The 15,503-nt window shown below is 37.1% G+C and overlaps 1 protein-coding gene across 9 annotated transcripts in view; it reads right to left on the reverse strand.

The window, feature by feature from the left end:
* The window catches only part of LOC5567332 (apoptosis-resistant E3 ubiquitin protein ligase 1), a 227,448-nt gene that overhangs the window by 32,610 nt on the left and 179,335 nt on the right, over positions 1-15,503 (reverse strand). For all 9 annotated transcript variants that reach the window (XM_021848339.1, XM_021848340.1, XM_021848347.1 and 6 more), the window contains one exon: positions 7,377-7,533. In XM_021848339.1, coding sequence (XP_021704031.1) covers positions 7,377-7,533 — 157 coding nt within the window. The remainder of the gene's footprint in view (positions 1-7,376; positions 7,534-15,503) is intronic.

The following is a 15,503-nucleotide window of genomic DNA, read 5'->3' on the forward strand; positions in this document are numbered from 1 at the left end:
GGAAGTGCCCAAGTAGCTCTGCACCCTATAAGGTGTAGCCCGTTTAGAATTGGAACAAACACAAATTGGAATAATTTGAATATAATTCAACAAAAATTAATTCTGTTTGAACTCAAATGTTGCATTTCTTGCAAGCTTCAAAGGAAAAATAATAAAAACAATATTCATCCCCTTTTACATGAAATTGTCGGACTTTTCCCGGAATACGGTTAATTAATTTGCGCACACTATTTCCATCCAAGTTCATTTCATTTGATTTACAGTTCGTCGATGTTTTGGTGATACAGGTCGGACTCGATTATCCAGAATTTTAGACTCGATTATCCGGAATTTGTTTTTTGACGTTCTTGTTTTTCGATTTTTATGCATAAATCTGGGATAAGTTGGTATTGCAATAAACAATACGAATGGTTTTGCAGTTTTGAACGTATTTAAGAAAAGGGGTGTTTGAAAAAGTATGTTTTTAAGTACCGTAATCCGGGGTAACACAGTTCGACAAAAAAAGTGGATCTGAATGCACAAAGACCGGACACCCCGGGCTTGAAAGTATAAAAATAAACAAAAATAATGGCGTTTTCAGAATGTTCGTGTCTGCCCCAGGTCATTTTTAAAATATACTTGAATATTTTGCATTTTTTGCTTAAAAATCTAATCTAATCAATAACCCGACAAAGTGTTTTATATTCAGGACGGCAGAATTCATGTGCCAAATTAAGTTTAAGCTTGGAATCCAATATAAAGAGTTGTACTAAGATTTGCGTGGACCCCCCCTCCCCTTTTTGTACCCTCCCTATTTTTAAAGTATTGCAAATGATGGAATATTTGATATAAATGGTTGAAATAAGCGATTTTAGTGATACTACAGTCCACCAGCTATCTATCCAGAAATATCGTGGTTTATGAACAACCCCTTTACCATACTGTGGAACCGTCCATAAAATGCGTGTTGATTTTAGGAGGGGGGGGGGGTGGTCTGTTCAAAGGTTATGTTCATGTAAATAAAATAAAAATTTGAAGAGTGTACCACAAGGGGAAGGGGGATGAAATTACCAAAAATATAACCACGTGGTTTATGGAGGATCCTGTGCAGGTTATCTTGTTGCCTGTTTACAATAAAGAATTTAAATTCTAACAGGCTAACGAACTTTTCACTTATTTCTATCAAATTTTTTCATCAACTGGATAGGTACTGACAAGCACTTTTTGACCTTGCAATGAAAAGAAAGCCTAAGCCTACTAACAATGTTTGTTATCCTCCTGCAACCTAGTGCGCTAAGTCAAAGGAGCCACAAATGATTCAAATAAATTATGCAGTATTTTCACCGAATTGATTGGAGCAAATCAAAGCCTTGTTGTATTGGAAAATAAGGATCGTGCATTCTCTTTCTCCTTGTTTTATACATCAAAGCAACGAAATGCAAAGGCAATTTTGAATACTGATTTCTATTCCTGATCAAGTTGGTTTTGTCAAATTTTTTGTGCGCAATTATTTCTCTTTTCTCTTTTTCCATGTTGAATTTCTCAGTAGTGCGTTCGAATTAAGCTGCCAAAAAATCATGTGATGTTATTAATGTTATAGAGCTCACATGGATGGTTCAGCTTCTAAATTGGTCCACGACTCTTGGTTGTAAGAACCAAAGATTTTTGTTCCAATTCTAAGTGGGCCACACCTTACAATTTTTTCTCTTTCGTTGATGCTTAGCACAAATTATGTCACACTAACCATGGACATTCTCGGCTTCCATAAAACTTCTTCAAAAGACATGTCCAAACTGCTATGGATCAAATATGTGGTTCTTATTGCCTGCGTTACGACTCTCAGTTGAGGCCTGCTTCTCAGCTGTTATAGGAGCAGTTATTAGCTGAAAGCCTTCAGTACTATGCCATTTAATTCCTTTGACAGATACGCGCATTTCGACCTCAACTGTAAGGCCGTCTTCAGTGTCGTGTACTAGACTCGACTTGAAGAAAACCATCGTATGCACATATTATATATCCAGCTTTTTACGCTCGCAATAAAAAACAATATGCTATAAAATATTTGACAGATGCTGACTATCGGCACTGAACTGAAGCTTGGAAATATATCCTCAGCATGCCTTGACGAATCGTCAAATTCAATTGTTTTTCTTTCTGTCAATCAAATGAAAATTGTGTTTGAATTTGCAGTAATAATCTTATTCGTTATTGTTATATTTTCTTCATTACTCTTTATTTGATTTTAGGCTTAATTAAGTTGGTTGACCATACCTTCCAACAACTTGAAGGAGACATATTTAAAAGACCCGGCTTAGCTCTTTGATTTTCGCAAGACCAAGCCTTACAAATTTGCGAAAAAAATAAATAAAAATGGATCAAACATTTCACGGTAAATGGCTAGGCATGGCGTACCTGCAAGAATCAGCCTCCTGACACCGCCCATACAACCCCATTGAAAAATAACGAGCAAACATGTCTGGTTCCCACTGGGAAGTGGTTCCCACTGACAGCTCAATATTTGTAAACAAATAACCATTTGAGGACTAACAATCGATGATGGTGAAATCTATTTCTCCGAAAAATTTCTTTTCCCGCATAACAATAGCTATTCGAACAAACAAACGGTTGCAAACTATTGGATTGCAGTACAATAAGTCAATTTGGATTGATGTGATTAGCTAGAAACAAATTTTAGTATTTGAGGAAAATTTCCCTAATATGATAAGGTCAATGTACGTTCTTGCTCTTGAGTTTGATGTTGACCACGAATACATGGCTGCCTAGCACCGGGTTGGCAAGAATAAAATAGACCGCTTTGTGTGGTCCTTAGCCTCTTGCCCAGCAACTCCTATCCCTACCTCCTCGTGGTACTGGCCGGGGTACGAGTAACCTTGAGGAAGATCGGGTAACCAACCCCGGAGGGAACTCTGGCGTATGCAGACAGGGAAGGGGGGTTTGCTTTTGTTTTTGCTTCTGTAAACCTGGACATCATTATCACAGATTTCATGGAAAGAATTTTCTTTGAATCCAGAGCTGGAGCCTGCATGACTCCATGGCGTAATATTGAGCACAATTTTAACTTTGGTTGATATTATCTCTGGGAAATGGTTTCATAAAACCTTGTTGAAATTGTACAGTAGCAGAGATCTCAATTTTCTAGACAACAATCCCTTGATTGATTTTAAAGCGATTTACGGAAATGTTGTACCGCACTATATTGTTTCAATGATTTAGCCTACAGCTCAAAAAGGCATTGCGGCCATGATCTAAATGAAACCTACAAAAAACAAAAGAGAATGATTATTCAGCGATTAAAGCATTATCTATGCAAATCGGAATTAAATTTTAGCTTTAATAAATATAACAAATGTGATTCAAATTTTATGTGAGCTTTAGAGTGCAATTATTTATTTTGCTACGATTCCCTTATTTTCTGTATTTTGTTGAATTAAATTTGTTTGAATATGTGTGTGAAGTAATTCTACCTAGAAGATGACCGATTCTTCCGAGTTGACCCTGAGAGGGTTTTAATGTAATGTAATGATCATGTAAATTACTTATTCTTAATATATTTATAAGTATATTTTTTGAACTTTTTTATATTTAAAGGTGTTTTTTTAATTAAGTTAATTTGCATTGCTAAGCTTTCGTAAATATAAAAAAAACGACACTCGAAGAAGGCGGGGTTTGAAAAAATGAAACTGTTATTTCGTACCTAAGCAACGCGGAAGTTTACCAAAAACTAAATGCATCTCGCAATCTGTTCACGCAAATTTAGATCGAATCAAGGAATCCACATCAGATTAGTCAGACTGTGGTTTAACTGTAACTTAATTACATGCGATTGTTATGCACTCAGTCTTTCAGTACTGTAAACGCCAAAACTGTTTATTTCTTGAGTAAGGTACTTCCGGTTCAATCTAAAAATTGTTTTGTTTTTGCTTCTCTGAGCTGTCAAAACATCTCATGTATGAAATAGAGTATGGCACATTCGAACCAAAACAGCAGCGATGTACGAAAGGTGTACTTTGGACTCACTTATAACAAATCGTGTTACTTGGGATTTCTTCGGCCGGATTGAAGTGATTGAAGGGTGGCAGCAGCACTATGACGAACATTTGAATAATGCTGAAGACACATACACGGAGTTTTAAGTTACTACGTCAAAATGTTGGACAATAGCAACCAACCAGCTCTCACTTTAAGGGATGTTTAAGGTTCCGTTCAACAGCTCTAGAATAATGAGGCAATTTTAAAGGATAGAGGAACTCATCAAATTGGGCCAGGAAAATTTGGTCTCTCATCTGCATCGGCAGATAGTTAGATTCTGGGTGATAAAGCAGCCAGAGCCGTAGCGTGGTCTCATGGCGCCCTTGGCAAACTGCCGTTCGGGCGCCCCTTACTCAAAGTTTAACTGTCTTCAACATTGTACAAGTTCACATGGAACATTTTAGAAAAACTTCAACGATAATTTTCAAAGTCCGTGGTAGCTTAATGATTGAGCTTGAGATTCAACTAAAAATTGGAATTCATTAAGACTTTGTAAGAAAGCATACAAAATGTTTCAAAACTCTTATAATCGAAGCTTTTCCTCAAATCTCAAGCAGCAAAAATCCTAACAACCAAACAGTGGTTCCAGCTAAAAATTTAATCGATTAAGCTAAGTATGCTGTTCCGCTTAAGAAAAGTAAAAATTTCTGCCCAAGAAATAGTCAAGGAATTTCGTACTGTGAGCTCCATTTGAATTAACATTCCTTTTCAACTGCGTACTGCGATCAAAGAAAAATGCTTTACTTGAGAATTTCTTCAAAGAAATTTCCCACGCATCGAGATAGGCGATTACTTTTCTGTTGAAGTGCATACTTCGCTTTAATCACCACCAGCTAGTAACTGATAGATCAAATTTTGAGCTTGAATGGCTGTTTTTGATTTTCTAGATTTGTGCTCTTGCAGATTTGAGGTGTGGCTTCGATTTATCTTCAGCTGAACTGTCAGATATTTCGAAAGTTATCTAGAAGATGATTTGAAGTGAAGCTGAAGCGAAGCCACATCTCAACCCTTCAAGAGCAATAATTCGAGCTGAAAACAAGATCAAATGATCAATAGTTGGATCAATTTTTCAGCTCTAAATCCTGTCTGATTCTTCAAATTTGTGCTCTAGAAGTTTTGAGGCATTGATTTGATACAAGCTCATCTTGAATAAATTGTTTATAAATTTACTGTTTATTTTGTCAAAGATGAACTCGCAGGAATTACTGGATTTATTTACTTAAACCTTTATTGAAATCTCTGTACAATTCATATTCTGAAATAAATTATTGTAGACATTGCTGAACCATGTTTACATAGTTTTCTAATACATGTGGTCAATATTTAAAAAGGATATATTAAGGAAATCTTTTCAATGCAATCTTTTAGCCAATTTTATACATCACGAGGAAATTGGAGGATTATTCAAAATAATTTCCTCAATGACTCTTTTAACAAACAAGAATTTTTAGAATATTTTTGCATTGAATCATAAAACCATAGTGATCACAAAAACAATTCGCTGAATGGTGGCTCTAGAAGTTGCAGTAACAATGGTAGCATGGAATAAAACAGAAAATGCTTTCACTAATCAAAAATGCCTCAATTTAGGAGTTCTGTGCAAGTTTTAAAGCAATGTTTTTTTTTCTTTGGGGTAACAAAAAAGTATTTCTGTTGTTAGGACTAATACCCAATTTCATGTGCTAATTTCAATGTTACATTCGCCAATAATTCTTTCGCTTCCGCTGATTTTCCTTCAATTTGTTCATGGTCCAACCATTCGATTTGTGGTTATTTTTTTAAATACAGAAACTGTTTCAACTTGTCATGTTTTTGTCAACGATTTTTTTTCTCGAAACCTTGACTTAAATAAATTTTACCATTTACGCATTTTGGCGCCCCCCTGAAGGCTTGCGCCCTTGGCGGTCGCCAACCTGGCCAACAGCACGCTACGGCACTGAAAGCAGCTGACAGAGACATGAAGCCAGAGGGTTACAAAAAATGCTTGCATAAAATAAATTGAAGGTGCATACGTGACACAGCGAGAATGGGTTTATTCCAGAGTTCTGGAACTAGATTACGATATAAACATATAAAATCTTCAAACTGCTTATTCTTCTTCTTCTTTTTGGCGCAACGTCCCCACTGGGACAGAGCCTGCTTCTCAGCTTAGTGTTCTTATGAGCACTTCCACAGTTATTAACTGAGAGCTTACTATGCCAATGACCATTTTTGCATGCGTATATCGTGTGGCAGGTACGAAGATACTCTATGCCCTGGGAAGTCGAGAGAATTTAAACCCGAAAAGATCCTCAACTGGTGGGATTCTGAGGGTCGTGGGTTTGAATTCCACCGGTCAAGGATCTATTCGTGAAGGAAATTTTCTCGACTTCCCAGGGCCTAGAGTTTTTTCGTACCTGTCGAACGATACACAATGCAAAAATTTCAATTCACAAAGAAAGCTCTCATTTACTAAATATGGAAGTGTTCATAAGAACACTAGGTTGATAATCAGGCTCTGTCCAAGTTAGATAAAGAAGCAAAGTAAAGAAGAATACCGTAAAACGGGGTAACTTTGATAATGCGGGTAACTTTGATAGTGCGTAACCCACCGCATACTAAATGAAATATCATAATTTCTGTTAATCAGTTAAGCAAAACGAATGCAAAACTAAAGAATATTAGTTCGACACTTCATGTAAGAGCGGTTTTCATTTAGATCAAGAACATTTTAGGCTTTTTATACGAATTTAAAAAATTTACACAATTTTAGCATTTTCAAAACGTATACAAACAATCTGTTCTACGATCACTATTTGATGTAGTTTTGAATAGTTGACCACTTATCTTTGATAGCCTAGTTATCATAGAACTTGAATACGGTCTCAAATCTCTTAGCAAAAAGCATATTCACAAACTGGGACCATTTTTGTAATCAAAGTCAGAAATATCCATGTAACGTTCACCGCCTAGAGGTATGCAATGCCCTACAAATGTTCGTTATTCATTCAATTTTGTTCGAATCATACTCCATTATCAAAGTTACCCCAAAACAGAAAACCAACTTTCGATTATATGAAAAATTATAAATCCATTCAAAATGAATCTTTTGCCAATTTATCGACTGTAATCGATAGCTAAGATGCCAGTACTTGTTTTAAAAATATAAATTGTAAATCTTTGAAACAGCATGCAAAAATATTCAAGTTTTCTTCGAAAAAACTATCAAAGTTACCCCGTTTTACGGTATATCCTATACTGTATAAGTAAGATATGCAATCATAATCACCTGTAAAAGAAGCCTCAATCCCTTGAAAGTGAAGTTGGGACATATAACACCGAGTTACCCTACATGTGGTGTTCCTTACCTGGAATAGTAATGCTGCAGTCGATGCTCCTTGAGCCATTCCCGCAGGATTAGCTTCTGCTGCAGGTTGAGGGCGGCCCGTTGCAAGCGCTGCTCATCTCCGGGTGGCAGCTCTGGAAGACGATCTGGGTCACCGCAACTGGACAGGGACGAAATTCCTGGGAAATAAAAGTAGACAATAGCGAAAATCAGTCATCCGTGCTCGAGAACGTGTTCGTACACACGCGTGGTTGGTTGGTTGGTTACGCACGCATGTAAGGTACTCTTAACCTAGATGTTGTGGTGCGGTCACGGAAACAATGTTGTAATTATAAAGGTCAAATGTGGGCGGCACATCTCATGTTTATGCAGATTGAGTGCATGACGCATGTTGCGGTTTTCCAAAAGGCTAGGCAAAGGACTGAACTCTGCAGAATCTCCCCGTGGTGAAGCGAAACATGAAACGGCGACTGCGGCACCACTAGGGTGGTTCAAAGTTCATTAAGGTTAAAAAATTCAATCTTCCAAATTATTTCTAGGTTTATATGGTAATTACTCTCTAGAAGTTTTGAAAAAAGTTCCAAACACGTTAGTACTGGAACAAAAATACGACCTTATCATCTCATAGTGAAGTCCCATTCTTCAAACCATAATAGAGTTGCCGAGGAGACTTAATTTTTAAATAAAATAATTATAATTAATTAATTAATTTTTGAGCTAATTTTGTTTGAGAATTCTACAAAAGCTAGCCCTGCATATAAATCCTGCGCGTAACTGAATTTAAGCAATCAAATCCATTTGGTCGGTGTTCAGACATACTGAACCAAGCGCTTTTTTATGGTTTCAGACAAACGTACGCCAGTCATGCGAAATATCTAAATTTTTACACTTTTTGCTATGATAATGATACCGATTAAGGGTATGCGAAATACCGAATGATTCCGTCAAATACGCTTCGAAACGAAATTCCGCGGAATTCCACGGAACTCGCACAGGCGAAATTTGTATTTTGCTATTTCGTTTCGACAAATTGTTAAAATATTTCCACGGAAAATTGAAAACAAACGGAATAAAACGGAATTTCGCGAAATTCGACTTTAATTTCGAACTAAAAAGAGGCAAAGCATTCGCTTCTATTCCTAGTAACAGTCAAAAATGGGTCCGTATTACGGATCAAATCGACTCATATCATGAATCAGAACACTATAACAGCAAATTATCTGCGAGGCAAACGAATGGTGTGCTAGTGAAAGCATACTTTTTGACGTTTTTTTAGGAATCGTCATATCTTATGTCGAATTCGTTTTTGAACCTAGGTTGGAACTGGCGCAACCCCAACCCGATTCAGGTTCGACCGAACTACAATTTATTTGACATTGGTTTGTTTATGTGTTGATCACCGACCCAGTTCCTAAAAACGTAAACGACTTTAGATTCATGACTGGTCGGTGTTCAGACAGACTGAACCAAGTGTTTTTTCATGGTTTTAGAAAAACGTTCCCCAAGCATGCGAAATATCCAAATTTTTGTGTTATTTGCTGTAATAATGAAACTTATTTATTTAATGATACATCTGTACAAAAATAGCATACGAAAAATCACATTTGATTGAGTCCTTAACGTATCTTTAGAACGCCAAAATATCATCTTGTCCGGTCAGTCTGAACACCAACCAACTGTGGTATGGGTTTCAATGCCCCACAAATATGAATCAAAGCTTCTAGGCATATGTATGACATTTTATATCCTACGAATGGAACAAAAGTGTTTAAGCATGTTATTGTTGATTGCGATGCTGTATAGATTTATGGTTCGTGTAGGTAAAATAGGTTCTGCGTAATTGCTACTCTATTTGATGAGAAATTCTCCGTTTAATCCAACTTTGATCCATATCTGTGTGCTATCCATAACTGTTGGATGACTGTAGTATTGACTGGTCCGCAGGATTATGATAAACTGCACTGCCGTTGTAAAGTTTCCAAAAACGCCCATTTGCCCTAAATTCCTCGCGGCGAATAGCCCAGGAAAGGAACAACTGCGTTTGATGAACTACCGTAATGTTATCTTCCATAAGAATGAAAAAAGCAAAACCACGGTTTCCTCCGGGAAACATCGCGTGTCCTGCTGACCAAATCCGTTAATATATCGCAAAAACTGTTTGTACACAAATGTAAAAAAAAGCTAAGGAGCGTGAGTCCCTGATGTTCTAGATTTGCTCAGGTGGTGCAGATTATTGATGCGCGCATTAGTTCTCTCTCTCTCTCTCTCTTGCTTTCCCGCTATGACGTCACTTTTAACACAGCATAAAAACAGCTCTCCCAAATCAACGCGATTTTTTCCGCGATGGCGACAAAAAATCGCCACGATTTCGTTGTTGTCATAAAACTCTACATGTAGCAGCGAAATCGCAGCGATTGTTTGTCGCTGTCGCCGTAAAAAATCGCGTTGATTTGGGTGATCCAAAGCCACACCTCAAATCTTCAAGAGCACAAATTTAAAGAACCAGACGTCCATTCAAGCTGAAAACTCTATCGATTGGTTACCCGATGGCCAATTGATCAAGTGTTCAGCTTGAACCGCTGTCGAGTTCGTTAGATTTGTGCTCATGAAATTCTGAGGTATGCCTTCGATTTATATTCACCTTAAACAAGGATTAATACATTATTTATTTTTATCGAAAAGTGAATCTAGGTTTATTCACGCTGTACCACACCACCAACTCCTCTCTCCTCTTATAACGTGACATAATTTCCGCACGACCCCCAATTAAAAAAAAATGCGAATTTTGATAATATATATCATTACAAGTATTAGAAGCCAAATGCCGCAAGGCAAAAGTCTTAACCTTTTCAATACCGACATCAAGTTTCAAAATTCTCTAGTTTCGCCATCTGCCGATCGATTTTGATGATTTATTTCAGGAAAAATCACAAATCAGCTATAAATTTGATTCATGCATTGCATGCACCATCAAAATTGGTTCCGGATATAGATTCAAGTTTGGTGGGATACCTAGGATATTTCACAATGGAAAAGCGCAACATTTTTTTTCGATTTTCGCACATCTAAATCCAGAGAAAAAAAAAATGAGCCAAACATTAAATTTAGCTCATTGAAAGACGAATTGTCTGAGCGAACATGGGTGAACTTGTCAACCTTATTTGCGGTTCCTCTATGCTATGTAGTCCAAGTTCCAAACTTTTTTTTCGACATTTTCAAATATTTTTTAAAATACTCTCGAGGCTCAAAATTTAGTGAAAATGTGATTTTGTAGTCAGTTTTAAACAAAGAATCTGAAAATGAGATAATATCAACAATCCTTAATTCTTCCAGAAATCGTCCAGAAATTCCTTCACAGATTTTGGAATAGGATCATTTCTCCAGTATTTGCTCTTCAAAATAATAGAAATACCTTCAGTACTCTAAAAGTTTGCTTTCGTCCAGGTTTGATCCCTCCAAGAATTAATTCACAGTTTATGCAAGGCTTTTCCAGAAAATTTATTAGGAACTTCTAAATTAACCCCAACAGGCAATCCTGAATAAGTTGCTGCCGCAATATCTGGAGTTTATTACTTTTGTAGTTCTTTTAAATTTATCTTGATTGATTTCTTAGGTATGTGTTGATGGATTCTTTAAAATTTAATTTAATTCAATACTCCAGCAAATATTAAAGCAAATAGTCCAGTGATTCCTCTGGTCTACTTATTATTCTTCTTATTTCTGGCATTATGTTCCAACTGGGACAGAGTCTGCTTCTCAGTTTAGTGTTTTCATGATCACTTATCGACTTGTGTCCCCAATCTCATTCATTCATGCCATTAAGCATAAAGTACAGCAAAAAAAATGAATATCATTATTCCATGTTTTATGGTATATATTAGCATAACATCACATCCACATGATTAAAAAAAGTGTAAGGCATTTCTAAAAATCAAATTAGTTTTGGGCTCCTCTCAATATTTTTGAGATTGTTTTAAATGTTTGTAACTGCTTTTCGACCCACTTCTTAGTTGTAACATTTAAGGCTCAGTAGCCCGTCATTCGTTTTGGCAACAATGATGCCTTTTCAGCTTGCCTTTCAAAGTGATATAACTAAGTCTTGATAGTTTATATCGTCTTGAAAAAGTATCACTGTACGCGCTAACATGAATAAAGTATTCTGATACTTTTTCAGCTGTGTCAGTTCAAAACCAACTGGTTTTCTTTGATTCGAAATCGTGAGATGAATCAGCAACAATCATCAACGACGCGTACACATTTCAATGACGGCCTACTTCGCCCTCAATAAATCCACTCATTGCCTTGTGTGAATGTAAGATATGTTGAAATGAAACCTTATAAAGTTATTAAGAAAATTTCAAACAAACAGAAAAGAGAAGAGTCTTACCAAAACATGTAAGGATTCCGCTGAGCAACACTAAGGTTTCCATATAGTAGAGAATTTAAAAATACGATTTTTATGCCTATGGTCAAATTTCCAGCTTTTGACAAGAAAAAAAAAACTTAAACGTGTATTCCGCGAAACAAATTCAAAATTTCGTTTCGTTTCGAAAAATTCCGTGAGATATTTGATTTCGTATCGAGTTACACGAAACATTTTTAAATTTCGTTTCGTTTCGTCATTATCAGCGCAAGATATTCCGCGTATCGTTTCGTTTCGTATCGACATGGAAAAAATCCATATCGCATACCCTTAATACCGATCTATTTGATGATGCATCTGTAACAAAATAGCATCGAGAATATTATAATTGATAGAGTCTTTAAGGACATATAGGAAGGAATCCCTGTCATGGCAGTGAAGATGGCTTCCTCACATATACAAACACATTTCTGGAAGTCCACATTATTTCTCAAAATATTTCACTTACCTGTACTAAATCCACTCCCAAATTTCTAACCAGACATCATAACACTAATACCTTACAATTTCCGTAGTTTTAATACTAGTAGCTGGTGAAAATTCCACGAACCGTGCTAATTTTCAACACGGACGTTTAACTTTGCTACAATTGTTTACACCTATCCGCCTGCGAACAAAGAATACTTTTCGCCGAATTTTACCACTTTCGATAAACGTAGAACCTCCAACACAGTTTACTTCCACTACTTGTTAATTAAAGATCATTTACTAGTTGATTTCTGATGAAAACAACTTAAAATTTCACCAAACCGTGCCAAAAACAATCACTCGATCACAGCATTTCACTTTTTTTATTTTTCTAATTTCACGCCGGCTGCTTACTTGCAGGGCTGTCAGATAGGCTGATGGTTGCGTATGACATCAAGCAATCCTATTTAGTCGAAGGGGACAAGACTCAAATTGAAGTAGCGGTTACTGGCAACAATGTCTTATCAATTTTAATTTTACTATTACCAACAAATAGGAGAATATTTTTTGTGTACCACTACTTTTATACAGTTATTAGTGGATTCAAAGGAGTTTCACCTTAACGTATCTTCAGAACGCTAAAATATCGTCTGGTCCGGTCTGTCTGAACACCGACCATTTACAGTCGACTCTCTACACCTCGATCTTCTACATCTCGATATCTCTCCCTATGTCGATGATTGCTTCATTCTTAAAATTTCATTCATTCTGCATACATTTTCTCTCTCCATACCTCGTTAACCTCCTTATATCTAGCGATTTGTAGTTAGCCTCCATTTAGCCTCCAAAACAATGTTTGCTGTTGTAGGGTTCTTGGAGGCTAACTACAAAATGTTGGAGGCTAAGGTTTTGGAGCATTTTGGGGACAAACTGATAACGCCAATCGAAAGATCAGACAATTTACAATCGAAATAAGTGTAAAAACTTTGAGTTTTGGTTGAAAATTGCGGCTATATGACAAAAAACAAAATTCTCCTACCAACTTGTATGCAAGCTTGGAATAGCTTCCACAGAAATCACGAAAACTGTGGAGGCTAAGGTTTTGGTAGAGTGAATTGATAAATCCAGCACACGAAAAGTTAGCTGGGATCCAGACAAAGCGATTGAGGCTAAGAAATCGAGACATCTTGCAAAGCATGTGTAGCAACCTCTGAAGCTAACTACCAGTAGCTTTGTAGTGGATGCTACCTTTATTCATAGCAATGCGTTGTTAGTAGTATGTTCGAAAAGTGTAGAAAGGAAAATGACACAAACATGTTCCACTCGTGTTCCACCTATAGCGTTTACTACCGAGAATGCAGTAAACTCAATTTTTCTACATTTTATTCATACGGCTAAATGTGAAGAGGCACTTCTAGCGAAAATGGGTAAACGCAAACTACCGTGTAAGTATTTTTAAGAGTGTTCCCACCATTCTAACAATCTTGGTTTTTTTTTCGGTAAGAAGAAGAAAACTAAGAAAACCGTTTTTTGTTTCATTGTTTTTTCAAAGTTGGAAGTGACCGCACAAAATGGAGCAGCAGCAGGTGAGTATTTATACAATATTTCCGCTCAAATTTGAATTTGAGCTCATAAATTGATGTACCATTCTGTATATCAATTTTTTATGTTCTTGTTTTAATTTTTTTTTCAGGAAAACTGCCGTCAGGCTCGAGAGGCCGAGGATGCGGCAGTGCGGGCAGTACTGGTAAGTAACTTCAATTCAACTTGTTGCAGCTTCAATTTTCGCATAACTCGCCCTGGCCCAGTGGCGACTCGTTACCTCATTTTCAACCTGTTCTACGACTCTAAAAATAGCTTTTTCGACAAATTTAGATTATAAATGAAAAAGTCAATTATCGATATCGTGCAAATTTGTTGCTGAAATTCAAGAATTTCTATTCGTGGAACAGGTAGATTTGAGGTTAGGGAATCGCCACTGGTTTTCATCCTGGTCCATTAATTTGCGTAGAAACCAGGAGGTACACACTCGATTACCAATGGCAGGCCTGGTAGCCTCCAACTTTTAGTGGGACCCATGCTTGAAAATCCCGTGAAATTATAAAAATCCGTAGATTTCCTAAAAAGTTGAGTAAATATCAATGGATTTTCAATTTCTTAGCATCAATCGCTTCGTCTGGATCCCAGCTAACTTTCCATGTGCTGGGTTCATCAATTTACTCTGCCAAAACCTTAGCCTCCACAGTTTTCGTGATTTCTGTAGTTAGCCTCCAAACTTGCATACAAGTTGGTAGGAGAATTTTGTTTTTCGTTATATAGCCGCAATTTTCAACCAAAACTCAAAGTTTTTACACTTATTTCGATTGAAAATTGTCTGATCTTTCGATTGGCGTTATCAGTTTGTCCCTAAAATGCTCCAAAACCTTAGCCTCCAACATTTTGTAGCCTCCAAGAACCCTACAACAGCATTTTTTTCGTTGGAGGCTAAATGGAGGCTAACTACAAATCGCTCTTATTCTCCATATCTCAGGGTAGGGGAACTGGGGGTAATATGCCCATAGGGGGCAAAACGCGCCACCCCCGATTTGGACGAACGGTGTGGTTTAGAATGCTTTTTTTCACCCTAGGTTATACAAAATGGATAAAAATGCTTCTATTGATAAATTTTTACGTGTTTTGACGTTGGATAACGTCTTACGGCAACATATGGGGGTACAATTCAGAAAAACGAAAAATTGAGCATGTAACGAAAAATGGTCAGGTTTTGACCGCTAATAACTCAGTCATTTATCGATAGATTTTCAATATTTATCCATGAATCGATTGGAAATTTATCTACGCGTCGATCCAAATGGAGGACACTATTGATTATTAGCAACAAACTATTGAAATATCGTAAAACGTTGACCCCTTTCTTATCTAACCAATCACGTTCAAGCACATTTTTCGGTTCCGCTTCCCACTATAAAAGCGCACCGCACCCTGCTTCTTCCCTCATTCTTCTTTTTGCCGTCAGACTGTGAACACGGTCGGCGAGCAAATTTCGAGAGTCATTCGCGTCCTCAGTTCAGTTTTCAATAGGACGCGAATACAACACGCATTAGAACGGAAGAACCACGCATTTCGGAGCCGCAGCAACTTAAGCCGCTCATTTGAGTGCACCAGCCAGCAATCGTTTTCGGCCAGAAATCGTCGCTACCAGCCAGTGCTCCGCTGTCATTGCCATGCGGGAGGCTAGCGCGGTCATTCTGGTTCATTAGATCGAGCGGCACAGCCGTCACCGTCCGTGTAATATTCCCTAATTTGTACGAGATGGCT

The sequence above is a fragment of the Aedes aegypti genome, chromosome 2 (assembly GCF_002204515.2).
Source record: "Aedes aegypti strain LVP_AGWG chromosome 2, AaegL5.0 Primary Assembly, whole genome shotgun sequence".
In the NCBI taxonomy this organism is placed as follows: domain Eukaryota; kingdom Metazoa; phylum Arthropoda; class Insecta; order Diptera; family Culicidae; genus Aedes; species Aedes aegypti.